The sequence below is a fragment of the Lacerta agilis genome, chromosome 9, assembly GCF_009819535.1.
Source record: "Lacerta agilis isolate rLacAgi1 chromosome 9, rLacAgi1.pri, whole genome shotgun sequence".
Taxonomy (NCBI): Eukaryota; Metazoa; Chordata; class Lepidosauria; order Squamata; family Lacertidae; genus Lacerta; species Lacerta agilis.
In genome coordinates, this window is record NC_046320.1 from 24,161,964 (window position 1) to 24,176,221 (window position 14,258).

Below are 14,258 nucleotides of genomic sequence, written 5' to 3' on the forward strand. Positions count from 1 at the left end.
TTCCTCCTAAGGCTTCATAGTTCTGCAGGCTAGCTCAGATAATTAAAGACCAGCCTCTGAGGGCTTTTACACAGTTCGCCCTGAGCCCCAGACCTTCGATGAAAAACAGGGAAACTATTTAAATTTTGTGCAATTTGTTTAGCTCCATTATGAAGAGTTCCCTTGTTCGCCACAGAAAAAGAAAAGGAAAGCTCATGACAATTTGGCTCAGCTCTACTTGCACCTGGTCCACAAACAAACAAACAAACAAACAAACAGAACAGAACAGAACAGAACCAGGAAGGCACTTTCTTTTAAACTTATGCCTTTAGAAAAATTTTTTGGCACCAATTCATATTCTGTTTTACAGATATATGCCACTGTCTTTATGTGCTTGCTAATGAGTCTTTGGTGAAACAATTTTCAAGCATGCTGTACGCAGAGACACAGAACACTAAGGCACAAAACTACAATACTGGAACGCCATCCCTTCTGATAATAGTTGGGAGTATTGCAGAGTCCCATAAAGTACAGATCGGGTTGGTGGGTTGGTTGGTTGGTTGGTTGTTGTTTTTGCCTTCTGCTATATGTTATGAAGCAACTTGAAATCTTCTTCTAGCTACAGGTGGATTTCTCTGGAATGATTTGGCATGGAACTGTGAACCTGCAAGCAAAAATATTATCAGGTAATAGTGAGGGTCAAGTGGATACAGTGCATTTGAAACAAAAGGACTCATGCTCAAATTCTTTTGGTGAGTGACCTCTCCTAGTCTCATTTTCCTATCAGTAAAATGGGAACAGTAGTGTCTTACGTCACAGGAAGCTGATTGAAAAATACACAAATTGAAGCCAGTAATATGTTAAGTACAGATCAACTATTTCAGACAGAGCAGGGATATGTTTTTGGTTTTGAACTGACACCCAGTCCTGTGCAAATTAGGGGCAAGAGCATTGGAGGGGCAGGAAGAGCCTGCAACCTCATATAAGGCTTGTGAGCAGAGAAGCCAAACTTGCTGTTAGGGACCATTGGGGTAACGAGTCGAGTCCTTATTTGAGGTGCGTGAGTTTTCATTCCCCACCAGCTGTTTCTGGGGGTGCATCCTTTCTTTCCCTACACATGGTAGTAGCAAGAGCAATCTCTCTATTAACCTTCATTGGGGATAAGTCCAGCATTGTGAATGGGAGAAAGAAGGGGCTTGCCAGCCTGACAAGTAGTACCTTAGGTCAGGGGTGTTCAAACTTTTTTCAAAGAGGGCCAGATTTGATGAAGTGAACATGCATGAGGGCCGACCAAAGTTGTTGAGCTTTTTTTTTAGGATTTTACCCCAGGAAATAAAAATAAACTGCCACAGGGGCCGGATTAAGGCCCCCGAAAGTGACTTTGGACATACCAAGTTGACCTCAATCACCTTGACATATTCCAGTTTCCTAATGATAACTACCTGATCCACACCCTTCCTGATCCCTGCCAGAGGGATTTCCCCAGTGTTGGCACTGCCTTCTTCCTAAGCCACTTGTTTTCTCGATTCCACATCTCCTGCAATCCCCAGTCCTTCAAGTATCTGCCTCATTCACATCACTGCATTTCATTCCACTGTCAAATTGGTGCGGGATCTTTCAGCCAGGCCAACTCTCCCCTCTTCCCCTTAGCTTTCTAACCCTAGAGGCCAAACTACACAATGCATCATTAGAAAGCACACCAGAGGTGTTTGGTTTTTTTTTAACTGCAGGTATGGGCAATCCTGATTTTAATTTTCTTTGGGTTTTTGTTGTTGTTGTTGGATATTTTATTTGTTGAATATAAGAACAACATATAATCAAATACAGTTTTCCCCTACCCCCCCCAAAAACAGCCCAAACTACGTCCAGGTAGTCACCTTTCACTACATCACCAAAGTTAAAGGATTGTTTTTCAGTTAATTTACAGTACTTTTTACACTGAAGAGCAGTTTCCATTTCTTGTGTATTTCACAAAAAGAACTGTTCTGGAGAATATGCTTGGGCTAGGAGGTATTGTAACCTGGTATGAACAGTCATGCTACAGATACACATGATGAGTTTATGAGATCTTAAAATAGCAACAACCAGTTTCTGTGGCAGGAGAAAAGGACTGCTTATCATTGGTGCTTTCTGGTGGAAAGGTAGCCCTCTGCTGGCTTTCTGCTAATACTGCAGGAACAATTCTACAGCTTTACAAGAACCAGTGACTTAGTCTTAGATGAATTAAGTATAGCTACAAACTCTTGAAAAGAGCCACCCTAAACATCTTCACTTGGGGCTCCAACTGAATAATGGGGTTTACTCAGGCTGCAGTACTGAACACTAAGTGAATAGTTGCTTTGCAAAAACTGACCAATTTATTGAAAGTCTATGGCCAATTTATCAAAAATCATTGATTGTACCAAGGAATAGAAATTAGTATAAATCCAGGAAAGAAGGAACAGGGAACATGGGGTCCCTCCAGATGCTGTTAGAGTCTAACAACTTCTGGAGGGACCACATGTTCCCTGTCCCTTCTTTACTGGATTTATACTAATTTCTATTCCTTGGAACCTCATCCACCCCCAGCCAGCACAGCCAATGGATGAGGACTGTGGGAGTTGTAGTCCAACAACACCCACAGGTTCTCCATCCTTGCCGCTCCATTAAATTTTGCCTGCTGCTGCACCTCTTTCATATAGAGGCAAACTAGTATAAAATGGTTTACAGCATTTGTTTTTTGGGCTCAGCTTATAATGTAGAGTACAATGCTTACTGCTCAATTTACCCCATTCTCCCACAAATGCTAATATGCTGAAACTGAGAATCACACTTCTGGGGGGATTAGCATCTTGTGCTATAATCCTCTTCTTTTCTTTAATAAAACAGAGGTCTTACCTATCAATACCCCATGACCTGTCCACATTTGATTAGTAAAATCCATGGGAGTCAATGATATTTTATGAGGTGTATCTGACTGAAAGAGAAAAACAGATTTTTACCCTTTATAGCATTTGGCCCCCCGCCATAAGTCAAGGGCAGACAGTGACTATGCCTGCGTACATGCTTTATTAAAGCTCATTTGGAGTACTTTCTTTCCCTCAAAGAATTATGAGCCCTGTTGTATAGCCCCACTCAGAAACAATTCCCAACAACCCTTAGCAAACCAGAGAGCCCAGAAATATTTGAGGGGAAATGTGCTTCAAATGTCTGTTAAAGATATAGTGTGCATATAGCCCGTGACATGAAAAAGAGTTATGAAGATGTAACTATTCCACAAGGAGCATTGAAAAACGTACAATACTAATTCCACTTTCCTGTTCAGTACTAAAGGCAATAATGTGGTTAAACAGTGAGCAAACATCCAAATCTTTGCAAGTGGGACATTCTGACTTTGGATCATTCCCCCACCCTCAACACCACAAAACAGGGTGTTCATTCCACACACATGCACACTGCAGCTTCTCAACATCTGGTGTCATTTCTTATGAGGCTGGGGTGTGTTTTGGGGGGGTGTCCTTTCTTTTTTTCTAAAAAAAAATATTAAGCACCTGTGAAACAGGGTTTTCCCAAAGTGTAGGGTAACCGCAAGTCAGCTAAAAACTCTGTTATGCATGGTTAGCATGGTTTAGGCTACAAAGCATGAGAATGTGAAGACTTTAATTTTTATTAAGTTGAATGGTATCTGGAAGGCAGGAAATAATTCCTCCCAGAATTGCAAGACTGCATACAACTAAGCACATAGCAATAATCTAATACAGTTTAACAGGGGTATTCCCGCCACCCATTTCAATTCCAGTCTCTTATTAAGAGTCTCAAAAGCTTTCAAATACCTACCCGAAACGTGTGAGTAGTATTGGGTCTAGAAAACTGATCTATTATGACAGTTCGCTCTCTAAGTGGCCGCCGTTCTGCACCATCAGGTACTGCGCTGGAAATTCTGCTATGAGGATACCTTCCTTTATGCTGGAAAATGTTTGGGGTAGGGTTGAGAAAAAGAAGCAAGCCCATCACTGGAAAAAGTGTAAATTGTTATTAGCAGAAGTATGCTTTTGCTTTTCAACTGATTACAGTGGTGCCTCGCTAGACGAAAATAATTCGTTCTGCGAGTATTTTCGTCTAGCGATTTTTTCGTCTAGCGAAGCACCAATGCAAATCGCGGTTTTCACTAGATGGAAAAAAAATTCGTCTTGCGAGGCAGCCCCATAGACTTTTTCGTCTTGCGGGGCAGCCTTCCACTAGATGAATGCCTTCGTCTAGCGAGTTTTTCGTCTAGCGAGGCATTCGTCTAGCGGGGCACCACTGTATTAATTGTCTTCCAAAAAGCTAATTTTCCATTAGTCATGAAACACTGAGAAAATAGCTTCCAAAACTATTTACTTAGGCTTTTTCAATTGGGCTTCAAATGGATTAGAAGAGACAGATACAAGCAGAATTAAAAAGACTAGAAAGGATCTGCAGTTCCTGTCTGCATCTATCTCTGGAAGCAGCAGTGGAGTGACTGGCCCCAGAGAAGGCAGTCAAGGTCTTCTCCTCCCCACAGTTTTTGTTATTATTTCAATCGGTGGCGAGGTTGAAAAGTAAACAATTCCATCTTTTTTCTGGCCTTAGTTTACCATTCACAAGGTTGTAACAGTTGTTTGCTTGACATATGCTAAGGCATTACTTAGACAATTCATATCCATAGTGCTTAAACTACATTGTAATATTTGGCAATATAGTTCCAATTCAGGAAATGCAAGCTAGATATTTCCCAGCAGGAAAATGGAAGTCTGAAGCTGTACAGTAGCTGTTTAAACAACACTGTAACTAAGTTGCCAACAACTTAGAAACAAGCATATGGTGCAAAAGTGAAGAAATTAAAACACAAAACAAACCAGTGGACAAAGTATTATGCAGTAACCATGTGCAACAAGTGAAGCAATATGGGTAAGTGTCAGTGGAGCAACAAATTGAATAAAGATCCTTGAAAAGTTACAGAAAAATACATTTTGCTGAAACCATTAAAAGTTATTACGTCATGCTTATTTCACGAAGAAGTTGTAAGTTAGAGAGCATGATTTTTACAAGGCCACTCAGCAAGCTTCACAGATGGAAGGAGAATGGAACCTAATTTTATCATTTCCAAGCCCAGCAACTAACAATTGTACTTGCTTAATTTTCTCTAGGATTTAAAGTGCTCCAATGACAATACTATTAAACTCTCAACCGAATTGCTAATGGTATAAAACAAAGAATGACACACACACACTCTCTCTCTCTCTCTTACAAAGCCTAGCTGCGATCCAGGAATGGAAAGATATTGCTCAACGGCATCTGATGTAATTGGTGGCAGCTTGTTCCGGGCTGTAGGCAGAAGTGGAGAGGACAAGCGATCTAAGGCAGTACATCTGTGGGACAACAATAAGGATACATGAGATTATATGTATATGGCTTCCTTCCATCACTGCAGGAACTATTCTTAATTATCAAGGGTGATAAGGATCTGGAAACCAAGCCTTATGAGGAGCGCTTGAAGGAGCTGGGTATGTTTAGCTTGGAAACGAGGAGGCTGAGAAGAGATATGATAGCCACCCTCAAATATCTTAAGGGCTGTCACATGGAAGAGGGAGCATGCTTGTTTTCTCCTGATCTGGAGGGCAGGACTTGAACCAATGGCTTCAAGTTACAAGAAAGGAGATTCTGACTAAACATATGAAAAACCTTTTGACAGTAAGAACTGTTCGACAGTGGAACAGTCTCCCCCCCCCCCCGGAGGCTGTGGAATCTCCTTCCTTGGAGGTTTTTAAGCAGAGGTTGGATGGCCACCTGTCATGGATGCTTTAACTGAGATTCCTGCATTGCAGGGGGTTGGACTAGATGACCATTGGGGCCTTTCCAACTCTACGATTCCAACAACAAACAACAACAACAACAACAACAACAAACAACAACAACAACAGAATTCCTGTTATACAGAGAGACACATCCCTTTAAAATATGATGTTCTCCAATAATGTGTTGATGCCGAAGTCATACCACTGCTCATGTTTCCCATTGACTGTGCATGCTATTTCCCCCTTAAATGTCAAATGGAACCATTTCAATGCACACACAACTGGGCTGCAAGCTTAAAAATAAATTAAAACCGATCGAGCACCTAATGACTTATATCTGTGGAATACAGTTCATTTACATTGCAATATTGCAAACAGTATGCTCAAAAAACAATGTGGAAACTACTGCATCAATAAATTTTAATTGATAGTTTGGACAACAGCCTGCATTGAAATAACTTGGCAGTTGCTGCGTCATTAAACTTCAAAGCATAGATTTGGACAATGGCCCAAATTGGAATACTAGAAAAGCTGCGCTGGCAAATAGACAGTGGGAAAAATACGTATATAGAAATAAAGCTGTACTTGGGGGGAAAAATGTCCAGTAGCACCTTAGAGACCAACTAAGTTTGTTCTGGGTATAAGCTTTTGTGTGCATGCACACTTCTTCAAAAGTTGGTCTCTAATGTGCTACTGGACAATTTATTTATTTATTTATTTTGACTGCGTCAGGCCAACACGGCTATCTACCTGAATCTAGTTTCTGTGGTTTCACCAGCCACTGTTCACAGACTTTCAAAGTTACCCTCAAAAGGTGTAGGAGGGAAACAAAAATAAAAGAGTGTTGTTCTCAGTGCCTGTTTCTGAGATGAAACCCTGGAGTGGTGAAACACACCCTGACTAACTCCCATGCTTGAGCTTAATGTGTCACTAAGTTCACGGCAGTGAAGAATAGAAATGAAGCCTCACAGTTTTGTCCCCCTAAGGACTTCATCGCTGTAAACATTGGGGGTCTTTGAGCGCAGAGGATCTGTAGCTATTGACGGTAGTCTACGGTGGCCTGCTGTTTTTCTAGAGGATCCAAGCAATACTCGGGAACATGAGAGAACGCTACTGTCAGGAATTCGCCAAAGCCGGTTTCGTGCTGAATTAACACTGGAACCCACTTGCGGCTTGTCTTCCTGCTCATTCCTGAAAAAGCAATTTCAGCAAATGTAGCTGCCACTTATATAAGATTGAACCCTTCTGCAGCCTGCCCCAAAAGCCCTTTCCCCCTGCAGAAGAGAATATTAAAATAAAATAATTTCACCAAGGCACAAAATTAAAACACATAACATGAAATTGAATGCTGACTTCAGAAAGGCTTCACAGAGCCGTATGTTGAGGTATAGACTGAAAAATAAATGTAGAATGCACTGCGAGAGTGAAATGTGATCTCATAAGTCTTTGCAATACATACTGTATCTTTTCTGTTAGCCCAGAGTGCCTCTGTTGCAGTGGCTTAGCTTGGATTGTCATGACACCATTTAAATCGCTGTGTAAATTGCTGGGAAACCGGTGGATCTAAAGAAAGCAACAGAAGCACATCACTTAATGTTTTCAAGGTAATTTATCAATATGTCTGAAGGCCTGAAACATGTACAACATTGTGGGTGAAGATGTGCAAAGTTACCTAATACAGATGCTGAAGAACATTTTATCCTATGCAAAAAGCATGTATGAAAACATGAAGAAATGGATGCCAATTATATAATTATTCCTTTCTCTTTTTACACAATAACACAGAATTACCCTACAGTATAGGTCTTATTATAAATAATAATAACTGCTAGTGTAATTTTGTTGAGGCATATCTACAGTAATACTTCTGGTTATGAACCGTCGTCCTTACGCATGCTGTGGGTTATGAGCTCTGCTAACCCGGAAGTAGATGCTCCTGGTTGAAACCTTTGCCCCGGGATGTGACCAGAGCGGACCTCCGGAACGAATTACGTTCGTAAGCAGAGGCACCACTATTCAGGCCACAAGTAACACATGAATTATCTTGCACATGTTGCAAACAATAATAATGATGATGATTAGTAGATAGATGTGCACAGGAGGGTGTTTAATTAAATATCAATCTGTATAGCAACTGCTGCAAAAATTTATTGCATCATGTGGGTCGCCTTGATTACATGAGCACTTTCTGTGATAGCATCATTGGACCAGAATGGAAATATGGGAGCTAGCCATGAGCAACAGATGCAACAGGCCTCTTTCATACATGGTAATGGGTGTTGGCCACAGGAAGTACAGGCTATGTGGAGAATGTGAAAACTGGGCCTTCAGCATTATTAAATACATATGATAGGAATTCACCTTTTTTTAAGCTGTGTGTGGCTCAAGGACTGCAGTGCATTGTGTCAAGGAAGAGTGCTAAGCAGAACCAGAGGTTTGTCTTGATTGTGTTTATGTATACACACAAAATAAACACATGTACATACACATCTAAAAAGCAGCTGCTGCCTGTCAGGAAGCCTAAAGGCTAAAAACAAAAGGCCAGTTGTGGAATGCTGAAAATCAGTATATGTCATACAACCAGTGCTTTTTTCTGGGCACACAGTACCAGCACCTTCCCTTCCCCCTGCCCCAAATGTTAAAAGTGTGGTACTTAGTTGTTACTTACTGCAACAACTTCATGGTGAGTGGTGGCACCTTTTTTCTTAAAAAAAAAAAAAGCACTGCATCTTAAGGACAGCATAGACATGTGTTGAACTGTGGCTGGCGTGCTAGAGACCTTGGGCTGGGCATGGTCACCGGCCACCGAGATAGAAGGAATGGAGAGGAAAGCCTCACACAGGGCCTGGGGACTGGAGAAGCTGTCTGCTGCTGATAAAAAAAGAAAATAGGATTTCATACGCTGGCTAATGCCAGCTAGTTTGAAGATATTTTACCTGTGACGGGACAAAATGCAAACCAACAGATGTGCCTCGAGCCTCTGACCCTCTTGATGGGGGTACACTAGATGTATCCATTGCAACACGGGAAATGGATAGATGTGGTAACTTGTTTCCAGTAGCTTTCAATTTCTCCATTTGTTTGTCATTCTCTAGTTCATCGTTAGAAAAAAAAAACATACCCAAATTTCAATCAGACAAACTGTAAATGTAAACATTTGCTTTAGCATAGTAAACTGGTGAATATGTTACAATTTTATGCACAAATAATGCTGACTGCCTCTAAACCATAGTTTGGAAATCAAAGCAAGCCTTAGGAATACATGTTCCTCTTACCATTTCACTCTCCTTTCAGGAGTCAGTGCTAACCATAGGCCCATATTACACATGCCCAATCACATGTGCACAAACCATAGTTAACACACATCATGGCCCCCAGCATCGAATGTGAACTGGGCCATGAAGACCAATGCAGAAATATGATACCATACATATGGATATGTTAGCACAGACCATCTCTACTGCTGCACACTACCCCAGCTCCTGAGCAGTGTAAGATTTCAGGACTTCCAGGTGCTTACCCTGGATTCGTGTTTCTTTTGAGAATGAGACACAGAGGAGACTGCTATGTGGTTTATTTACACATACAGTAGTACCTTGGTTTATAATATAATAATAATAATAATAATAATAATAATAATAATAATAATAATAATAATAAATTTTTATTTATACTCCGCCCTTCCCAGCCAAAAACCGGGCTCAGGGCGGCTAACACTAATTAAAATCACAGCAAAAACATAAAAACAAGCAATTCAAAATACAGATTAAAATACAAATTTAAAAATTCAAAATTAAAACTGCAGTCTCATTTTCAAATAGCCCACCAATAAAAGAATGAAGCATAACTATCGAACAGAAACCAACCCAAAGGCCAGGTGGAACAGCTCCGTCTTGCAGGCCCTGCGGAAAAATGCCAAATCCCGCAGGGCCCTGGTCTCTTGTGATAGACTGTTCCACCAAGTCGGGGCCAATACTGAGAAAGCCCTGGCCCTAGTTGAGGCCAACCTAGCATCTCTGTTGCTCGGGACCTCCAAAAGATTATTATTTGAGGACTTTAAGGTCCTACACGGGACATACCAGGAGAGGCGGTCCCTTAATCTGTTCCGGAAGTCTGCTCTTAAACCAAAGTGTTCTTAAACCAAGGCATGCTTTCCCATAGCAGCGGGGGACTCAATTTACAAATGGAACACACTCAGCAGGAAACATGTTCTGCTTCCAAGGCAAAGTTCACAAACCAAAACACCTACTTCCGAGTTTGCAGCGTTCTTAATCCAAGTTGTTCATAAACTAAGCTGTTCTTAAACCAAGGTACCACTCTATATACAACCTGAGTCTACTACCGAGGGTTCACAGCACTAACATCCCCAAGAAGCCTCGCTTCCCCCATATCCACAGCTTCGGATTCAAACACTTCCTTTCTTCCCTTAATGGCCCACCACCCAGGCTATCACTTCAAAAAGAAGCTAGTCTGGTTTACATTTTACCACTTGCTGCATCTAGGGGTTAGGAGGGTCTCGGCATACAGCCAACTCCCCCAGCCCCTCCCACCACCACAACTCGTAACAATACATTTCTAAAACATATTTAGAATGCGTTGAACTCCTGGAAGATCATATAAAGCATCCATTTTTAATAATGTTTTCACAAACGGCTTTTCTATAAACATTCCAGTTACCTGTGATAGACGATTCCCAGTGTTTCCTTATTAATTCTTCCAGTACTTGAATTACATTCTTCCAGAGGTGATCGAAAACTTCCGCAGCCACAGCATCTTTGATACAGGCATTGGGGGAAATAGGAGGAATGCCATGTTTAACCCTCTTTTGGGCAAGCTGATATATCTTTTGCTCCAACTTTTCATCATCACTAATGATTGAAGCAAATTGAATCTTTATTACCAAGCACTACTACTATTAATAAAAAAACAGTCTACTTCTATTTACACAATCCTGTTATATAAAAAAGACAGCACAGTGCTACATCAAATCTGCCAAACAATGAGCATTAATTGTGTAATATTTAAATTCTTCAGGGATTTAGGGATGCTTACTATGTTATATATAAAAAAACCTATGACACGTATACGACATGTACATAAAAAAGCATGGATCTATGCACATGTCAAATGTGTTTCTAGCCACTGGGTCATGCAGATTAGCCCCAACTCCCTATCATTTGATCATAAACTACTCATACAATCATAGAATTGTAGAGTTGGAAGGGACTCCCAAGGGTCATCTAGTCAAACCCACTGCGACAGAAGGCACATGTGTGCTTAATGTTTAGGGAAGTTTTTAATGTTTGAAGTTTTATTCTGTTTTAAGTGTTCTCTTGGAAGCTGCTCAGAGTGGCTGTGGAAACTCAGCCAGATGGGAGCAGTATAAATAATAGAATTATTATTATTATTATTATTAATAATAATAATAATAATAATAACAATGTGATTGTTTTTATTTGGAGAAAAAGCAGATTTGGAATGCGCTTCTGATCCAGATTGGGGGCTCCACATGGTTTTTCTCCTGAAAATTGCTCTTTCCTGGTTGTTGTTGTTGTTTTGCATCTGAAAGTTGTTTACTGCAAACAGCAACTTTGGATCCAACAGCAGCCTGGTAGGGACCATTTTGAGGTGAAAATTGGTGCAATGGTACAATCTGGATTGGAAGTCTATAACAGATTGGAGACCTAGGGATTTTTCTTTTGTAACCAAAATAAACAGCAGGCAGGTTAAGTACACTAGTTTAAACACAGGACTGATGTGGTGTAGAGTCTGACATGATAGTATTTGCCATTCTATAATAAATGAAACAGTTCTTAGAGGTAAATCTGGTTCTTTTCAAAGTGCATTATAATCCATTAAAAATCAAACATTTACAGTTCCTTGTTGTCGAATGCAAGATACTCTTCAATTTTTCCTTCTGCATCATAGATTTCTTCTTCCAAGAATGAATATACAGGTGATTTCGCTAAAGAAATTTCTGGTAATTCAGAGCTGAATGCCTTCTGCACTGGAAAAGCTGCAGGAATCAGTTTGGAGCCTGAGATGCATAACCTAAAGAAAGTAATTTTAACACAGAAGAAAAAAGGTCCAGAAATAAAAAGTAAAATTAAGCAATTAAAGCATTTTTTAAAAATGTCACAAAGCAAAAAAAAGACGGGCTGGAAAGAAAGCAACTATCTCAAGTTTTTCAGAGATGCCTTCCAGTGGCTTTAACCCAGTCAATAAATCAGAATTTTTCCTGGTAGATGAGAAAGAGGAGCATGCTGTAACTGTGAGAAGCCATGGGTTTATTTTGCTAATCACCTGCAACAGGCACCTGAGCACTGCTTTGTGGACCTGTATCCAGGACAAATGTCTCATGTTGCCAATAGTTGTCCAGTGTATTATTTAACCAAGAAAATGGCACAATGCACAGTATGAGCTTTGCATTAAAGATCAAAACTTAAGAAATAATGGCTGTTCATTTCGCTAAGGCAGTTGCATAATACTATTGAATTCCAATTACGGCATAGTTCTGTTTAAAAATGATCCATGCTTTTTACTTATTATAATTAATTCCTGATGGGTGAAACACCTGTTACTGCCTCCATCAGGATACACGAGGTTGTTCTACGTTCTGGGAATAGGTATGTAAAATATGTACTAGTGCATTTTAATAGAAAACAATGTCAACCAAATAGAAATAGGAATATGTCTGCATTAAAATAAAAACTTAGTTGGTCTCTAAGGTGCTACTGGAAGGAATTTTTTTATTTATTTTGTTTTAAAATAAAAACTTACTCTTTCATACTGCTGGTGATTTCACTCAGGGTAGGTAAGGACCTAGAGTAAACAGCGCTTGCAGTTCTGCCCTGGTAATGCTGAAAGCCCTCATCTTTTGGGAGAATGAGCTGTTTCCCCAAAATCCTGCATAATAGAACAAATATAGGGTTGCTAATGAAGTGAAAAGAAAATGCAGATACATGCAACACAACTGAACCAAAGTTATTTTTTTGAAAAGCACTTTGCAGCATAGGAAGCCAGAACTTTAAATAGTGTACTGTAAGTTAATGCCAATGCTAATTCCCCCACCCTTGGGAATTGTGAAGTGTCAATTCTGCTCTATGCCAATGATGTAGTTTTGTTATCTCAGAATAAAATCGGACTTAGGAGGATGCTGGATAAATTTGGACAGCTGTGTAAAAAAGAACATCTAAAAATTAACTACAATTAAAACCAAGGTCACTGTATTTGGCAAGAGGACTACAAAGTCCTGGTGGACTCTAGATGGTCACACCCTTGAGCAAGTACTCAGATTTAAGTATCTAGGATTACTTATCGATGGGAAGTCATCATGGAAACCCCACCTGGAAGCAATTAGGCTAATACCTGGCCGTTCTACTGGGCAGCTATATAGGTTCTTCCATTCAAAGGGTGGGCAGTTAATCAACTCACAAGATGCTCACCACTCAAGCCAACACATAAAAAGGAAATTAAGCACATATTTGAGTGAAAATGCTTTTAGAAAGAAATTATCTAATCCATATGCATAGACTTGCCTTAGGTGAAGTGATCTGTTAGTCCAATCCTTGCATTCTGCCTTTAGACTCTCCGTTTGGGAACTCACTTTGCCTTCAAACAACATTTCATCCACATCCCAAAACAGCTGATGAACTCTTTGTGTATTAGCTTTATCGAATTCCTGGGGAATTTTAGTTTAATATTTTCAAATAATATTTATATACATGTTTGGAAGCTGAATAAAATTACATATTTGTCACTGTAGTTATTTAGGAAAAGTCACACATCTTTTAAATAGTGTTTTTATTCAGAGAATGGAACTCCACCAAAACAGGTGAGGCTATCCTCCTTTGGTCTGGAATTGGCCAACTTTCTGAGAGCTATGTTTCACCAAACGTGTTACCTGCATCACTATCTCACACACACTGCCCCACATACAGCAACATGCTACACATACACACACTCACCACAAATGCAAGTGCACAGCAAACCCTCTCTCACACAGCATATTCATATGGACATCACACGCACATCATGCACTCAGGCACACTCACCCCAAACCTCCCCCAATCCCAGCACTGTGATAATAAGAAAGATGGGGATGGGTGGACTATTCTTTATCCCCAGCACACTGCTGTGCTGGGGGGGGGGGATGACTCTGGTTGGTATTCAGCTAGGTTTTACTCAGAGAAGACCCAATGAAATGAATGGACCTAATTCATTTCAGCAGGTCTGCACTGATTAAAATTTAGCTGAATGCCCCACACATCACTGAGCTGGGCTTGCTGGAGAGGTTTGAACCTCTCATCTCTGCCTGGCCCTATGATGTGGTATAAACCACTTCTCCTAGTTCACTGATGTGATGGATGGGAAGGAAGATAAGGGCTGCCAGGTTAATAACACAAATGGCTTCACAGGACTATGAGCCTTCACTATCCAAGAAATTGGGCTCCAAATAGCATGATCTTATGGACAGTAAACTGC

General features: G+C 40.4%; 1 protein-coding gene across 3 annotated transcripts in view; it reads right to left on the minus strand.

Moving 5' to 3' along the window:
* Positions 1-326: 326 nt before the first annotated feature.
* The window catches only part of FAM149A (family with sequence similarity 149 member A), a 31,741-nt gene continuing 17,809 nt past the window's right edge, over positions 327-14,258 (minus strand). For 2 of the 3 annotated variants that reach the window (XM_033160424.1, XM_033160426.1), the window contains exons 4-14: positions 13,313-13,455; positions 12,555-12,680; positions 11,649-11,825; positions 10,452-10,642; positions 8,711-8,865; positions 7,234-7,337; positions 6,744-6,965; positions 5,228-5,348; positions 3,796-3,924; positions 2,857-2,935; positions 327-643 (exon numbers count right to left, since the gene is read on the minus strand). In XM_033160424.1, the coding sequence (XP_033016315.1) occupies positions 570-643; positions 2,857-2,935; positions 3,796-3,924; positions 5,228-5,348; positions 6,744-6,965; positions 7,234-7,337; positions 8,711-8,865; positions 10,452-10,642; positions 11,649-11,825; positions 12,555-12,680; positions 13,313-13,455 (1,521 nt within the window). In that variant the 3' untranslated portion in view covers positions 327-569. The remainder of the gene's footprint in view (positions 644-2,856; positions 2,936-3,795; positions 3,925-5,227; positions 5,349-6,743; positions 6,966-7,233; positions 7,338-8,710; positions 8,866-10,451; positions 10,643-11,648; positions 11,826-12,554; positions 12,681-13,312; positions 13,456-14,258) is intronic. The other variant, XM_033160425.1, reaches the window with a different exon arrangement.